The 16,386-nt window shown below is 30.7% G+C and overlaps 3 protein-coding genes across 3 annotated transcripts; all 3 read right to left on the bottom strand.

Moving 5' to 3' along the window:
• Positions 1-7,646: 7,646 nt before the first annotated feature.
• On the bottom strand, positions 7,647-8,992 carry LOC104727868 (heavy metal-associated isoprenylated plant protein 13-like). The gene is made up of 3 exons (XM_010446932.3): positions 8,505-8,992; positions 8,272-8,347; positions 7,647-8,176 (listed from the first exon to the last, which is right to left on the bottom strand). Exons 1-3 carry the CDS (start codon positions 8,514-8,516, stop codon positions 7,854-7,856), a joined length of 411 nt encoding a protein of 136 aa, XP_010445234.1. The 5' UTR covers positions 8,517-8,992; the 3' UTR covers positions 7,647-7,853.
• A 200-nt stretch (positions 8,993-9,192) lies between these two features.
• Positions 9,193-10,426, bottom strand: LOC104727856 (heavy metal-associated isoprenylated plant protein 12). Its single transcript, XM_010446924.2, has 3 exons — positions 10,188-10,426; positions 9,828-9,903; positions 9,193-9,704 (listed from the first exon to the last, which is right to left on the bottom strand). Exons 1-3 carry the CDS (start codon positions 10,191-10,193, stop codon positions 9,442-9,444), a joined length of 345 nt encoding a protein of 114 aa, XP_010445226.1. The 5' UTR covers positions 10,194-10,426; the 3' UTR covers positions 9,193-9,441.
• A 3,288-nt stretch (positions 10,427-13,714) lies between these two features.
• LOC104727846 (heavy metal-associated isoprenylated plant protein 10) lies at positions 13,715-14,845 on the bottom strand. Its single transcript, XM_010446915.2, has 3 exons — positions 14,614-14,845; positions 14,366-14,453; positions 13,715-14,287 (listed from the first exon to the last, which is right to left on the bottom strand). Exons 1-3 carry the CDS (start codon positions 14,617-14,619, stop codon positions 13,920-13,922), a joined length of 462 nt encoding a protein of 153 aa, XP_010445217.1. The 5' UTR covers positions 14,620-14,845; the 3' UTR covers positions 13,715-13,919.
• Positions 14,846-16,386: the final 1,541 nt, after the last annotated feature.

Below are 16,386 nucleotides of genomic sequence, written 5' to 3'. Positions count from 1 at the left end.
TTCGATAATTTTTTTACCTATTTAACAATAAGGTAATTTTACAGAAATGTTAACCTTTTTAATAATAATACTAGGTTCGGACCCACACGTACGTGCGGGGTTAATTTCAAAAACTAAATTTGTAATCAGATTTGCAATATATATAATGTACACACGAATTATTTTTGCAAACCTATTTTTAGTAGGATTGGACATTTGGGTAACCCGTTCGGGTTAGGGTATTACCCGATTAGGTTTGGTTAAATGGGTTTAGAAAAATAGAACCTATTGTATATTTTTCGATATATGGATTCGGTTTAGTTCGACTACTATCGGATTCGGGACGGTTTGGGTTACAAATCTGAGAACCGATTAGTACACAAACTACCGAGTACCTAAAAATAATGACTTGATATAGCAATTATATTATAAATTTTGTTATAAAAAAAAGAAGACGTAACAGTGCATGTAAATATATATATAAATAATTAAAACATATTTGATACAAATAATTCGGAGTAGATGTAATTCATGTTTCGTCTTGTACCTGAATTCTAATTGTATAGAGAATGCATTTCCAATAGTGAAGATTCTTGATATATGACATTTTTGATATTAGACAAAAAAAGTTATTCCCGATTGGAATGGGATGAAACGAAACAGGACGAAACGGGACAAAAATATATAGTTCTCAAACTCCCGTATAGAATAAACTTAAATATAATTTGTAGTATATTTATATATCATATGTAATTTTCTTGTTTTACAGACGCTATGTCAATTGGATGAACACCCGTTCATACCACAATCCTCTCTTATATATAATCTCTAGGTAAAAAAAATGTATGCTTTTGAAAAAAATCTTGATTTGTATATGCTTATGTACACGACAGAAAATTATAAATTTAATAATTCATAAAAATAATAAATGATAAACAGGATATAAAACATAGTACTGGTGAACTAAAAAAAGAATATAGTAGATGTTAGCAAGGTATATGCATATGCAAACCTAAATACAGAGACACATACATTTTTTTTTTTTTTTGCAGAAGCAAAGAGATACAAAAATAGTGTTAGAGTGGTGTATATAATATGTGGATGTTAAATCGATTACTCTATTTATAGGCTGGAAAGAATCAGCTAAACATTTTTACTTTTACGTTTAAAACAACAAAAATCTATATAAAATCTTTTAAAAACTTATTTATTTTTTAGTTAATGCATATATAATATGTTTGAATCTGTATATAGATGATTAGATTTGGATAATGAATTAATTGTCTAGATATTGCAATTCCTATTAAAATGATGAGAGTAAATATATAAGGGTTAATTTTAGAAATAATCCCTGAATTTTAGATATTTGGTAAACTAATTACTAACTTATTTCACGATTTCTTTAAATAAATCATATGTTTCAATTAAATTAAGTTATTTTCATATAATACTATTTGAAATTAATTAGATACAGTTGTTATGAAAATCTTGTTAAATGATAAGTTTTATTAATTGCGAGAATCTCTTATTATTTTATAAAATTTTAATAACAATATAAAATTTAAGGAATTGTTAATATAAATAATTATATTTTTATTTTAATATTTAAAATTTTCATTTTGATGTATACTATTTTTTTATTATAGTGACTGTATGATCTTATTAAATTTAAGTAGAAAATCATTAATTTGTATTTAAAATTAAATATTATGGATATAAATAAACAATTTTGTCTGAAATTTCAATCCAATAGTTTTAGACTTTTTTTTGGCTAGTTTTTTTTTATCCTTTTCGTGGACTACTTATTATGGTGACTACTTGCCCGTAAGGAAAAAGGATAATTGAATTTATTATTTTTAATTCCTTATTATCTTTATTTAATTGATTTGTTTTTCTAAAGAATACAACAGCCAGTGCGTAAATTTATTATTTATAATCTCTTAGATCATTAATATAGTTTCCTAAAATATTTGAATTTATTATGTGTAATTAATATAGTTTCATAATATATAGGAATAAATCATTTATAGTTTTCTAAAATATTGAAATATTTTGAATCGAATATAACACACAATCAACTGTTTTTAGAAAACTATAAATAGTTAATATTTAATTTAGCAAACTTTTTGGAAAAAATATTAGAAATTAATATTATTTCTTGATCTATTTGAGATTTATTTCTTTAAAAACTGTTACCATTATTTTAGGAAGTTTATTATTATTATTTTTTAATTATATAGGTAATTGGGTTTGTTTGGCAACATGAATATATGTTATGTTTTGTTTTTTTTTTTTAGCTGTAAGTGTACTCCCCATTTAATAGTATAGATGGAAAAACATATGCTCAAGTCGATCTCGTAATCTTCGGGGGTGTATTGAAACAATGATTTTGGAGGATTTGATGGGATTTAGGAAATTTGAAATTTTTGTAGATTTTAGGGAAGTTGATATGATTTATAGGAAAATTCTTTCAAATCCCACCTAAAACCATGAGATCTAGATTTCTGTATTTTTAACTAAACAAATCCTCTAAAATCTTCCAGAATTCCTAAAACTTATTAAAATCTAAATTCACAAACTGTTTTGAATAACAGTAGATTTTAAAGTAGATTTTTAAATCATCAGTTCAATAACAGTAGATTTTAGGAGACTTTTTAAAATTCATGATTGAATAACATAGGATTTGTAACTTTTACACAAATCACTTAAAATGTCAAGTTGAATACACCTCCCTTCAATTTTCCTGACTATTGACTACAATATTGTCCACCGAAATATAATTTTAAATTAACTTTTAGATTTTTTTTTGTAGGTTTTGGTTATCTATTATTACATTTAGATTATAGTTTTGAGGAGTAATGCTATTTTTAGAACTTTGGAAATGATGTGCTAAATTAGAAACAAAAATATTTTTTTCTGAGATGATGTGAGAATTGACCTTCCTTTTAAGATTAAGTGTTAATCTAGTTGTTATTGCTGATATTTATGTCAAGCTAGATACATTTCAGTTCGTTAATAAACAAAAATTATTGCTTCCCTGAGATTTGTTATGTGTATGGGAGGAGAATTTGAACTGTTAGTACTAAATTACTAATCCAAGAAGATGTACGAGTTAATGTACATGAAAGATCTAAAACATAAAGAAGCTTGTAATCATGTTGTTCAATTGATCAATACAATAAAAACTGAATGTTTTTCTCTCCAGTGTTGATACCTCAGCTTTTTAGTTGAAGGAGGAGTTGACACATCAATTAAAACAGTTAGCCAATCAAATTATAAGGATTAATACAGCTCAATATTTTTGTCCAATAATAATCTTTCTCCATTCCACATAATTCTTTCTGATTTTTGTTATGGGCTCAGCCCAATTACAATAATGTCCAAGAAAAACAGTAAAATAAGCCAAATTAACCCTCGTATGGTATGACAACTGAGGAAGGTGACGATTAAGGGACACAAAGTTCTTTAAACATCTTGGTTACGTATTATTTGTAATCTAACATCATTTTGGCAGTTTATTTTATTTCTAAATAACAATCCGCACTATATACAGAATAAAATAGTTAATAAATAATTTTACTGTAATTTATATATACAAAATCTATAATATTTATCGGTAAAATTATTATCTGGAATCTAAAATTTATTTGTGTAGTATATATATTTTAGTTTTATTTGAATATATAAAATTTTTGTATAATAATTAAGATTTAACTTATTGAAATTATTATAATATGAATTTTATATTATCTCACCATATGAATCAAAAGTTCTTAAAATTTTATGGAAATGTAAGTAAGTGATACAATTAAGTTATAAAAAGTAAAACAATTAAATTTGGGGGTGTCATTTTAGAAAAAAAAATATACAATGGTATGTAAATATAAATACTATTAAAAACTGAGGACAAATAAAGAAATCATTTCTCGAGCTTTGTGAGCGCAACATGTCAGTATTTTTTTGTTTTTGTGAGAAAACTTATACATATAAGGGATATGAACCAAACTAGAGTAATCTCTCAAACTTCATTGGAGGATAAACTCTCTTTCTGAAGCATACATAAACTAGAGTAAATTAGTGACGTATTATCAAACAAAAATTCTCATATGTCTATCTTATTGCTTATGCATTTACTATGTGGTTTCTTTTCACAGTGATGATTGCAGTGTTTGAATTTTGGCGTGTGATAACAAAGGTTCCTTGCCTCTCAAGATTTACATATAATAACACCAGTGACAAATTAAACAATGTTTAAGATCGAAAACCAAATATTTTAATTTAAGAAAACTAAATCATCTATAACTTTTAAAATAACTTTGACAATTAACATAATCCTTATAAATGTTGTATACAGTTTAACATAAGTATAATATTTAAATAATAACACAAAACCAAACTAAAGTAAAAATATGTATATTTACTTTGACATACGTGGACTTGTTATAAAAAATAATAGGTAATTTACAGAAGAAGACAAACAAATAATAACGTAACAACAATACAAACTATATAAACTTAGATGATTAAATTTGTAAACTACAAAAAATACACCAGAAAATAACACTACACTAATATATCTCTAATAATAATAGGAGAAAAAAACATAGCATATAGTAGAGTTAAGCCAATTATACGAGTAAATGATTGTAATAACGAATACTACGGAGTTACAAACCATTGTAGGTTTTTTTCAGTTCATTTCTATATCTAACCATGGTGTAAACCATAATTTTCATGATTAATATAATTTCAAAAAATTAAAAATCATACTTTGAATATCAAATGTATTTCAAATGTATTGAATAACATCGCGCGGGTCTAACCTAGTATATTTTAATTATTGAAAGAGGCCATATGCGCTTTTAGAAGAGTAGTGTTTGCTCAGTACAGCATTTTTTTTTCCACCCGTTCACATAATTACATTACAATTTACAAGAAGTTGCGCATAGATAAGTTCTCTTGCTGCTAATTTCCGGCTAGTATATTTTAAATTATTAAAATGAATAGCATTATACTTTAGGTTCAGAAATCCAAATAAGAGGTGAAAAGTTGGAACTACATAACTTAGGCTAGGATTTAGAAATCTTAATTAAAATAAAATAAACTCAATTTATAAATCCAAAATGATAGTTCTTCAAATATTTCTAGCGACTCATCATCCTAGTAAAACGGTAAGAAGAAGAAGAAGACTTGACGAAGTTGCCACCATCATAGAGTCAAGAACCGAAATATCCTCGTAAGCCTCATCCGATCATGTGGATCCCCACAAGTCGACAATTTTCAAAAGTGTTTTTGTTTTGTTTTGTTAAGAAGACTTTTGAATTTTGACTCTCTCCATCTAGTTTTCATTATTATCTCACTCGTCGCTTATTTTTCAATATTGTTTCTCTTTTGGACAATCAAATGTATAATGTACTATTGCGTGACCGATCTTACATCTTGGCGCTCCCTACGGAGTTGAGAGCGACTTAACTAAGTGTATGTATAAATTTATCGATTTAGTATCCAAATTAAATAAATTGATTCAACTCACAACATAGTGATTAGTTATTTAGAACATATCAGCATCTTTGTCCAAAAAAAAAAAAAAAAAACAGAATATATCAGCATGTGAGAAAAGTCTACAAGAATGAAACCGCAGGGAAATAAAGTCTAATGATTTATAAGTAAAGGTAACACTTACGAAGAAACAAAATAAAAGTTAACAATTTAAGATCAACTTTGTCTTGCTGTTATTAATTTTTTTTTCTAGCTCTTTTCTTTCAGATGACCTCTTCTGAGAAATAAGTTTAACATTTAAAATTTGCATATGCAGGATTGTAAATTTGTAACGGTACGTGTTAGGAACATGGTGAGCTCTCTAGATAATCAAAATTCATCCGGTTTAGGTGTTAACTTTGATACACATATAGCTAATTTTGATGGAAGAGTGTAATTTATGTATGAGAAAACAGTATTAAGTTATGTTACCACGTACCAATTTTTTTATGAAAAGTCAAATGGATTGATAATCAAAAGAAAAGGAGGGATAGATTAAGATATCGAATTAAGCTTCTTAAAGAGTTCAGTGATATCTATTTAAATAGAAATTAGCGTATTACATACACCTTTAGTATATGACGCCCAAGCATTTTATATATTTCCATCTCAATAGCATTGCCAACGACCAAAAAGACGAGTAACGTAGTAAATCTCAAGCATTTTAGTTTGTTTTGAGTATTTTTCGTAAGTTGGTTTAAAATATAATTTCAGTGTAACCAAATCATACGGAAATGTAGTATTTAGAATCCCGCGTGTACGGCAGGTGCCATTTATTGACTCTTTGGTCACGTTACAACTTTTTAGGCAATTTCTCTAAGAGTGTTGGAAAAGTTGAACCACATTATATTGAAACAAAAGCTGATATCAAAACCGAGTTACTAGCTAAGTCATAACGGGTCTTTTATAAAACTTTTAAAGATGTTGAAGATATGATGGGAAAAAGAGAAGGATTCATTGTTCTTGTCGCTTGTCTCTAGGTATGGTAGCAATGTTGACTCATACAAACCAGCCATTAAACAAACAAAACTATTAGTCAGTCGCAACATGAATATTATTACAGTAACTAAAAAACAGAAAAACGGTTGCCAAATTCAAACGTTTAATATTGTAAGTTAACTGAAGTTTTTTTTAACTCAGCAGTATTGTGAATATAATTTCCAAATAGAGCCAAAGTTAAGTAGAATACCGCCACATTCTTTTTCTTTTTTATCAATAGAATGTGATCAAAATAGGACCTATATTAGTAAGAATGTGATCATCTGGTTTGTTCCATGGTGTTACTTTTGAAGTTTTGGTTTACCAAGCTCTGGTTCTACATTTTTCTCTTGATCATGGTTATCTACTTATGTTTAGGAGTAAACTACAACTTCAACTCCCTTTTAGAATCTTCTCTCTGTTTAGTTCTTCTACCGATTCCGAAAGAGATTCTTGTAGTCTCACTCTCCCAATAATCTATAGCTTAAAAATAATTTAGTCTCCTCAATTTTTTTGTTCAAGATCTTTAGTTTGTAATATAAGAATATCAACAGAATAACCCCATTTTATTTTGTATTTAAAAACGACTGATTAAGTACACATACAAAAAATCATGAATTTTATTAAAGTAACACACGAGTTTTGTTCGATTTCAAAATCAATATAATTCATTATCCATAACTTTCTATTCTTTATTTTATTTTGTGATTTATAGTAGCAAAATAGTAAGAAGACTTGAATAATATATAATCTCAGAGTCAATAATGGAACTATCCTCGAAGCCTCGTTCCATGTGTGGATCCCCTGATGTCGACATGTGGGGATCTTCTAGTATATCAGTTTTTTTTTAAGTTTTGTTTTGTTTTATTATCAAAGGAGACTTTTCTAATCTTGACTATCTCCATCTCAAAACTCATTCTCTTAGTTCAAAATTATTTTAAAATTTTAGAAAATGGAATGTATTACGTGAACGATCTAGATTCTTGATGTTCAAAGCGAAGTTGAGAGCGACTTAACTATGTGTGTCTATATTTGTATCCATCGATTCAACCAGTCCGTCGCAATATATGTTATATTAGTAAGCTAGCTAGCTAGAGACAATTTATAGAGAATATATTCAGCATAAGACTAAAAAGAGAAGTCCACTTGAATAAACCGCAAGGAAAAAGACTGATTGTTATTAGATGATAATAAAGTACAAAAATTAACAAAGCGTAGATTAATTTTATCATACATTAACAGAAAGGTCGTACGAGAAATGTATATTACAAGTAGTAGCCCCCAAAAAAAATTATACTCTTCCATCAAAACTAAGTGTTGAATAACTTAACATTATTTGAGATAACTCTAGAGAAAAATCACATAATCACACAACCTGGCTCGTCTCCTACAAATCTAGAATTCCCCTGTGGCTGATAGTAAGAATTTGCATAGGCAGGATTGTATTGGTACTGGTGGTAGTTCATCGGAATCGGCCAGGCAACAACTTCAGGTTTACCAGCCGGTTTAGCTTCAGGCTTTTTCTCCGGTTCAGCCTTTTTCTCTGGTGGTTTAACAACTTCAACCGAAACAATCTCAGTGTTACATAGCTTCCTTAGCTTCATCACAATAGCCGATACATCAACTTCACCAACAATCGTCATTTTCCCGGTTTTGTCATCCAATGATATCGAAGCAACACCTATATTAACAAAAATAAAGTTTATGAATAAATTGTTCATTTCCACGACAAGATCATATTATAAAATTTGAAAAATGTAATTTATAAAAAAATACCTGGACATCTAGAAACGGTGACAAACGCCTTCTTCCTGATTCTTTCCTCGTGAATACTCAGTTGCAACACAGCTTTCTGTTATATCAAAACCAGAGATCAGTATGGTCGTTGATTGCATATTTTCATTCTAATTAACAAAACTATGTATAGTTTAATATATAGTTAGTACCTATAACGATTAATCAACGCATGTTTATAATAAATTAGAGATAAAAAGGAAATTAGGGCGTACCATCGGAGGCATGGCTCGAGAAAGAAACTATAGATAATCTTCAGAAATTTTCAATTATATTTGAGAGAGAGACAGAGAGAGTGGTTTAAGATATCGAAGATTCTTGATGACAATAGCAAGTCCAATGCCCGTTTATATAGAAATTGCTTAGAAATTTGCGACTATTATTATAGTATTGAATTTAATACATGATGACCCACAACGTTAAAGTTTTTTTTGTATTTTTTAAATAAGCCAACGACCATAAAAAAAGGTTAAAGTAGTCATTGTTTATTAATTTGTTTGTTTTTTTATGTCCTAGTTTTTTTAGAAAAGATTTGGTTGAAATTAAATAATATCAGTGACACGAAAGCAAACGGAAGTGTAGTAGTATTCAGAATTCCGCGTGGACGACCCGGACAACGTTGATTTATATTGACCCCAGCAATTGACTCCTTCGGTCATAAGAACTTCTCAAGCAAGTTCCTTCCTTGATATAGAAACCAAAGCTGAAATCGAATTAAACCTTTCTTTAATTGTATAACTAATTTTTTTGGAGTATACTAGAATTTAGATTATTGTTTTATACAGTAAACCATTTATATCATTTTTTTTTTGTTTCTAATCATTATATATTTGTTTCTAATCATTAAAATATCAATCACATTTTTAGTAATTTTTATAAACAAAATCATTCGAACTAGACATGTAAAACAAAAAATCATTCGAATTAGACATGTAGTAAGTAACCCGGACTTACTCGTTAATAGAAAGTTTTATAATACATTGGGCCTGGGAGTGGCAATCTTGGTCCAATCATGTAGAGTGTATATAATGGTTTGGAACGGACCAGTTGAAAAAATCAAAACCAATGACTACGGCGAAGCTGATGAATGATGAGTGATGATGGATTGATGACACTATTGTGAACAAAACTGATACGACCAAAATATTATTTTCAAGAAATGACGCAAGTATTGGGATCTTCGTAGACACATCCGTTGAAATGTTGGTAATAGGGTGGAACTTGAGGTGGATACCAATAAACCACTTCTGGCGTTTCAGGCTTCTTTGGATCAGGCTTCTTCTCTGGTTCTTTAACCGGTCCAACCGAGATAATCTCGGTATAACATACTTTCTTCAATTTCTTCACAATTATGTAGGTATCAATATCTCCGGTCACCGTTAGTTTATCGTCTTTCACGTCCACCGAATTAACTCCTTCATTACAAATTTACAAATCGAAATTATACTTATGACTTAATCAATTAATGTTTAAGAGAAATAATTGGAGGCTTAACAAAAAAGAAAATAATTAGCAATTGATGAGTGTTGGTTGTGTACCGGAGAGACGACAGACAGTTGCCATAGCTTTTTGTTTCATTCTATCACAATGAACATCCAATTTTAGCACAGCTACCTGTCATGAAAATATCAAATATGATAAAGAGGTAATTAATTAGGATAGCGTTATGACATTTGATATATTGCTAATTTCTGTAAGCAATATAATTAAAAATAAGGAAAAATATGTACAATATATTAGAAGCTTTGTAGAAATGTTAAATGTAATCGAAAACAATTAGAAAAAGCCAAAAACTGTATCCGGAAACATAACTCCTTTACGATCATAGAGGAGTTATGAAATAATATACTATGAAAACATATATTATATAATATATGTATAAAATCTATATATCGTACCTGCATTTTTCTTCAATTGGTGTGATTGGAGAATATGTTAAGTGGTGAATTACTAATGAGCTTTGAAAGTGTCTCCTGGCTCTCCTATATATAGTGGCAAGTTTTTTGTTTTTGTTTTTTTTTAAAAAAATTGCGACATATTCAAACCTTTTGAGTCACGGTAGCAGTTGCAAGTTGCATGGCATACAAACATTTTTTTGAAGGAAAAGGGAAATTTAAGTCATTGCCAAAAAAAAGACAAGGAAAACTAATCAAATTTTATTTTAACGTTGAAAATGAAGAAATAGAAAAGAAAAACAAAATCGAGTATGTCGTTATCTGTTTATTAATTGGTGTGATTTCTCCAAGCATATACAATTAATACTTATAGTAAAAAAAATTAAACATATTTATAAAAAAATATTTTAAAATAACAAATTTTCTTGATAATCCTCTTTAAAATATATATATACTGCATCCAATATCCAACAACTAAATAATAACTAAATTTATTAACATAATTATAACTAAATTAATTTTATTTCAAATTAACACTCTTTTAAAATATACTGCATCTAATATACAACTAAATTTGAGGAAAAACATAATATGATAGAACTCCTTTATTAGGCTTACATATCCTATTTCAAAACTGGAAATTAAGATAAAAACATGTATTTATTTTGGTTGAGATTCAATTTAAACCAAAAATTGGTCCACGAAAGCGAGATTCCAGTTGAACAATCTAAGATGGACTTTTTTTTTTTTTTTTTGGCAAACTACAATCTAAGATGGCAAACCAACAAATTTGCAGCGACTTAAATTGTATTAAGTCTCCCAAGCGTCGAAATAATTGTGAACCAAGAATTATATTTTCAATTACCAAGTTTCCAGGCAATTACTGAGGCGGTTTTGTTTTCATGTTGTTACGTTGAAAAGGATCTGGTCTGATTCTTTTGAGACAATATAGTTCTTGATTCTTACCAGATCGTTGTTTCGATTATGGCTACAAGAAGTTCACATAACCTTAGCAAGCATTTTTTTTTTGTCAACACCTAGCAAGCATTTGTAGTTTGTTTTTGTATATCGAGTCTCGATGTTAGGAAACAACTAATTTATTCCAATTTAATTTTCTCTAGTTTGAAGTCCACCTTAAGATTCTTCCATCAGTCAATTCCGAAAAACATATTTTGATAATCGAGTTTTAGTCAAAGTTTCAAAGATGCAAAAACACTATATTATGTGTTTCATTCTTTATTTTGGACGTTAATGTACATGATACGAAAGTGTTTAAATTATAAGATGTTAAAATTGTCGTATTTAAATGTGAGTTGGCTAACCCAAATTTTTGGTTATATCATTTTTCGCTATGCATTTTTTATTTATAATCAATGTAATTTTTATTTAACAACAAAAAACCATATTTACATTATATGAATCCAAGTTTTTGATGTTTTATTCACAAGAACCATTTTTCTCCCAAACACAAGAATCGATGAGCCTTTTCCATTGCTTCCCTCCAACGCCGGTGAAGGCAAACTTTGCCGGTGTCAGAACATAACCCGACTTGCTTCTCTTTGTTCTCGTATTCTTAGCTTTTTATTCTTAGTTGCTTTTAAACTTTTGTTTCTTTTTAGTCCCCCTCGACCCCTCCCCAACCGCATACATCCTTTAGCCGATTCAAACGCTAAGGAGGTCAACTGGTGGTCGGAACTCTGCAGTTCTTATCCACTGTTTGCCTCCGTCTCGGAGAAGCTATCCGAAGAACCAGCAACCTTCAGATCTAGGTTTTCGATTCTCCAAGAAGAGATCTATCACCAGGTATCGTTGATGGCAGGAGCAGAACCTCTTGGACCATCAGAGATGACTTGCCTGGTGGAGTCGTCTACGGCACACGACAGTCTTCTCATCTTGGTTTCGACTTCTAGTACCGGAGACCTTAAGCTCCTAGTGTTCTCTCCCGAAGCTTCAAGCCCCCCTATAAACCCACACCAAACATCTTTTCTCTCATCGGAGATGCTCGATCCCCTGAATCGGACTTCAGTTCAACCTGGCCGCCGCGTGAATCCTCCTTTGCCTCCAAGTGAGAAACTAGTTTTTCTTTCGGTGGGCTTTTCAATCCTCGGCCCATTAAGGTTTCAGAGTCCATTAACAAAAGGTGTTTCTCAAACTTTTCATCTGCGTATACTCATGTTTGATCGGAACTCAAATCTCTCCCACTCTAGATAACCTTTGTGTAGATTTATATAACCATTTGTTCGAAGACTGCATTTGGTGTTAATCTACCATTTTTGCTAGTTTGGTTAAAGATTCCTTTAGACAACCTGTTATTAGAATCGCCTAGGGATCCGTCATATGAAATCTGCAGCTTGAATGAACTCGGCATTATGATCCAGTCCATGTGGAACTGTGATTACCAAGGTGCATTCAGGCTCCCTTCATCATCCCGTCTGATTACTGAGCCTATTAAAATGCTTTTCATCAACTTTGTGAAGTTTCCCCTTATGAACTTGAAGACTAGTGGTATTATGATCCCAACTCCATGGAGTGGGGGTTACCACAACACCTTCAAGCGTTTCACTCCTGAGCCTAAAACCGCAACATACCCTCTAACTATCTTCAAACAGAGCATCCTTAACCCTGCTCAAACCTTTGGAAAAGCTATCCTTAGGGTAGACAGCCTCATTCTGATGAGGTTCTCAGCTTTAGCCTTTTCAACACCGCTTGGTCTTCAATCCAAGATAGTGGCCATCTTCTCCTCCATTAATTTGGTCATGGAAGAAGCATCATTATTTCTTGACCTCACAGGTTCTAAAACCCTTGCAAGGCGTTGGTTCATAGCTCTCAAATCTACAATTTCGATGATCCTTATCTGTCTTTATTCCTTTGCTGTATTGGCTTTGGGAAAGGCCTTTCTTTATTGTATCTTAAACAATGATCCTTTTGTTGTATGTTGTGTTCTGTTTTAATGGAATAAAGAATATGTTTGTCTAACAAAAAGAAAATTATATGAATCCATAAGTAGTAGAGTTTTTGAATCGAAAAGAATTAGAAAAAAGTTACAGCTTAAACTAAAATACTTGTAGGACTTCTTAATTAAACCAAATCAAATTACGCAACCTATGTTCAAACTTGGAAAAATCTATGTTGTTTGAGTGGACAACGTCTATCACGAACTATCCAATATGAACTTGGGAAGCTGCTAAAGACTCAGGAAATATTGGGAGTTCTCCATGCCTTCTATAGTTTTAAAACCTTAGGCTTCTAAATCTGATCCGTTTTGGACATTTTAATAAAATTACAAAGAGATTTTAGTCTGTTTTTTTTTAAATGCAAGTAGTTTTAATATCTGAATATAGGGACTTAAATTAATCCTGGTGTGTGCTTCAGTTATAAGGTTCCTTTTTTAATGACTTCATATTTGTTGTTTATTTAACAGTAATAAATATTGGTTGAGAGGGATACGTAGCAGTCGAGTTTCGCTTTTCGAGTTTAATTATTTCACTTTGATCTCTGTAGAAAATATTGTTTCATGACCAAAATAGGGATTTGAGGATTAACAAATGTGATTAACGAGTTATTAAAAACCAGAACTGATGCGATGATATATATAACTAGAATACGGGAGCTCATGCATAGAGCTTTAACAAATCACTACCATGTATTGTTTTTTTCTTTGAAGAAGATACCTAATAAATTGGACAAAAAGACATGTCCAATGCATGTGGTAACACAATCATCCGAGTTCTCCCTTCAAACTACCCGAGGATGAGGGTTATGCTCTGGCCTAGTTTCACGCCAGATAACCATAGCGCGGTTTTGCTCCTGCCTTGGTTCACGCCTTGTAAACCTCACGCGGTTTTGTTCCTGCGGTTCACGCCTTGTAACTGCGCGGTTTGGCTCCTGCCTGGCTTCACGCCTTGTAACTGGTGCTTGGTTTTGCTCCTGCCTCGGTTCATACATAACCATAGCACGGTTTTGATCTGGCCCTTCATCGGTTGTAAGTTTGAATATAGCAATATGTTTACATATCTTCTTGAACTTTGTTGTCATTTCATGACTGTCAAATTTTCCCTTTACCTTAAGTTTCCCGTTTTCCTTCCACTCAACTGTAGTAACGCCTAAAACGTACAAATGGCTTAGAAAAAAAAACAGTCTTTATAATATTATTTCGGTATAGTATAATGATTGATATATACCTGTAAAATTTGCTATAACTTCCATAGCTTTCCTCTTCGTTCTTTCGTCATAAATTTCAAACTTGAACTCAACGTTAATAATGTTTTGCTGTACGTTAAACGTGTGAAAATTTTTAGTTTTACTACAGAGTCTACTAACTAATTTTCCATGTGGAATTACCACTGAAAAATAAACTATGTCTTTTTAATAAATTTAAAACAGAAACCTTTTATCACAAAAAAGAAAAATTAAAACAAAAAAAACAAACCTGCATTTTCAGAAAATGAAGAAGTTTAGAGAGTGAAGAGAGATGATGTAAAGGAACGTGATTATATTTTCGTGAACTTCTAACTCTATTTTGCCTCCCCCCCTATGTATGTATTTATATATTTTTAGATATTTTTCTTATCTTTAGCTAGCAAATAAAAAATACCATTAAGGTCAAGCAAATTAAAAGAGAAGAAAGTATTTACAATTTCGTTGAAGATAGAAAATGAAATATTAGGTTTGGTCCGTTTGGTGTGATGAGTCTTTCTACGTTAATTTTTTTTTCTTTTTCTTTTTCAACTCATCAAATATCCAATTTTTGTCAAGCCGAAAAGGAGAGAAGAAAGAAGCTGACTGTTTCGTCGAAACTATACGAAATGAAATATCCCAATTTTGTATACAATTTTTCTTTTTTTACACATCCTAACTTCAACGTCAGCGACACTGTCCCCCTCCTATCATTGAAAATAATAGTTTAGGAGAAAGAGATCGCGAGGAACCACAAACTGAAAAGTCCATAATAAATTCGTAGTTTCCGTGCAAAACCTGACTTCCTAATACCAGCGATTTCGTCAAGATACAAGATATATTAGAACAAGGCCACTTTTTAAAAATAACTTTTTGAGTGGAAAACTGAAAAATAATATAAGAGGTGGCCTTTTTAAAAGACCACTATATTGAGTCTTTTAATACAATTGAGTGGCCTTTTTTGTTGTTTGCGCCTTAATACTATAATTGAATCCAAATTTTCTACATCAAATTTGGGGTTCGATTAATAGAGAGTATAAGTTTTTTTTTTTTTCTAGATTATTGATTTACAGCTTTTTCGAAGTTTTGGAGTACTATAAGCGGTCTAGGCGGCCGCCTAGGCGCCGTCTAGGCGCTAGGCGCTCAGCAGACGCCTAGATGACCGCCTAAACCGCTTAAAATTACATAAATTGTATTTTAATATTTATTTTTGATTTTTAAATTACATATATTAAATTATTATGTTTTATATCTATATATGTAATTATAAACATTTATATGTTGTTAATATAATTTAAATACATGTATTTTTTTTTACTTTTGTTTATAATTTTATTTTTATTTTTATAACATATATATTTATATAATTTTATATATTTAATATTTTATGTTGTAAACGCCTAAACCGCCTAAAAACCGTCTAAGCCCCGACTAAGCGTTCTAGGTGCTAGGCGCTGGATCACCGCCCAGATACCGCCTAGCGCTTTCTTGAACACTGACTATAAGTATACATGCTATTTATGTTAGGGTATAGAGATACATACAGATGATTAACCCACTTGGAACCGTGCCAAGCAAACGCTTTTTTATTCAATCTTATACACAAACTTATGTTTTTTACAAGACTTGAATCTCAGCTCACTCTCTGATCTATTTAACACAATACCCTGTGTAGATTTAAGAGAAACTAACACACTCTCCTCCAAAGTCTTTTTATGATTGCTCGAAGATTACAAATCTCTCTACTTTATCCCCACAAGTGCTACCTTTTTTTAGGCTAGCCCTCATCTACTTATACTTGCACCAAAGATTTCTAACCTAAATCTTTGTGCATCCTAACAATAAGGAAACTATCTTTTCCGAATATCCTTATTCCCTTATCGAGATATACTCTCAATATCTTCGAGTATATCACGATTGATTCTTTCTTCCAAATCTAATGCTTCGTTACCTTGCCGAACAATCTTGCTCCACCTCACCTTGCCGAACAATCTTGCTCCACCTCAGCACTCCATGCCACGTCAGC

The sequence above is a fragment of the Camelina sativa genome, chromosome 2 (assembly GCF_030686135.1).
Source record: "Camelina sativa cultivar CO46 ecotype springtype chromosome 2, ASM3068613v1".
In the NCBI taxonomy this organism is placed as follows: domain Eukaryota; kingdom Viridiplantae; phylum Streptophyta; class Magnoliopsida; order Brassicales; family Brassicaceae; genus Camelina; species Camelina sativa.
This window is presented reverse-complemented; position numbering and strand designations above follow the sequence as displayed.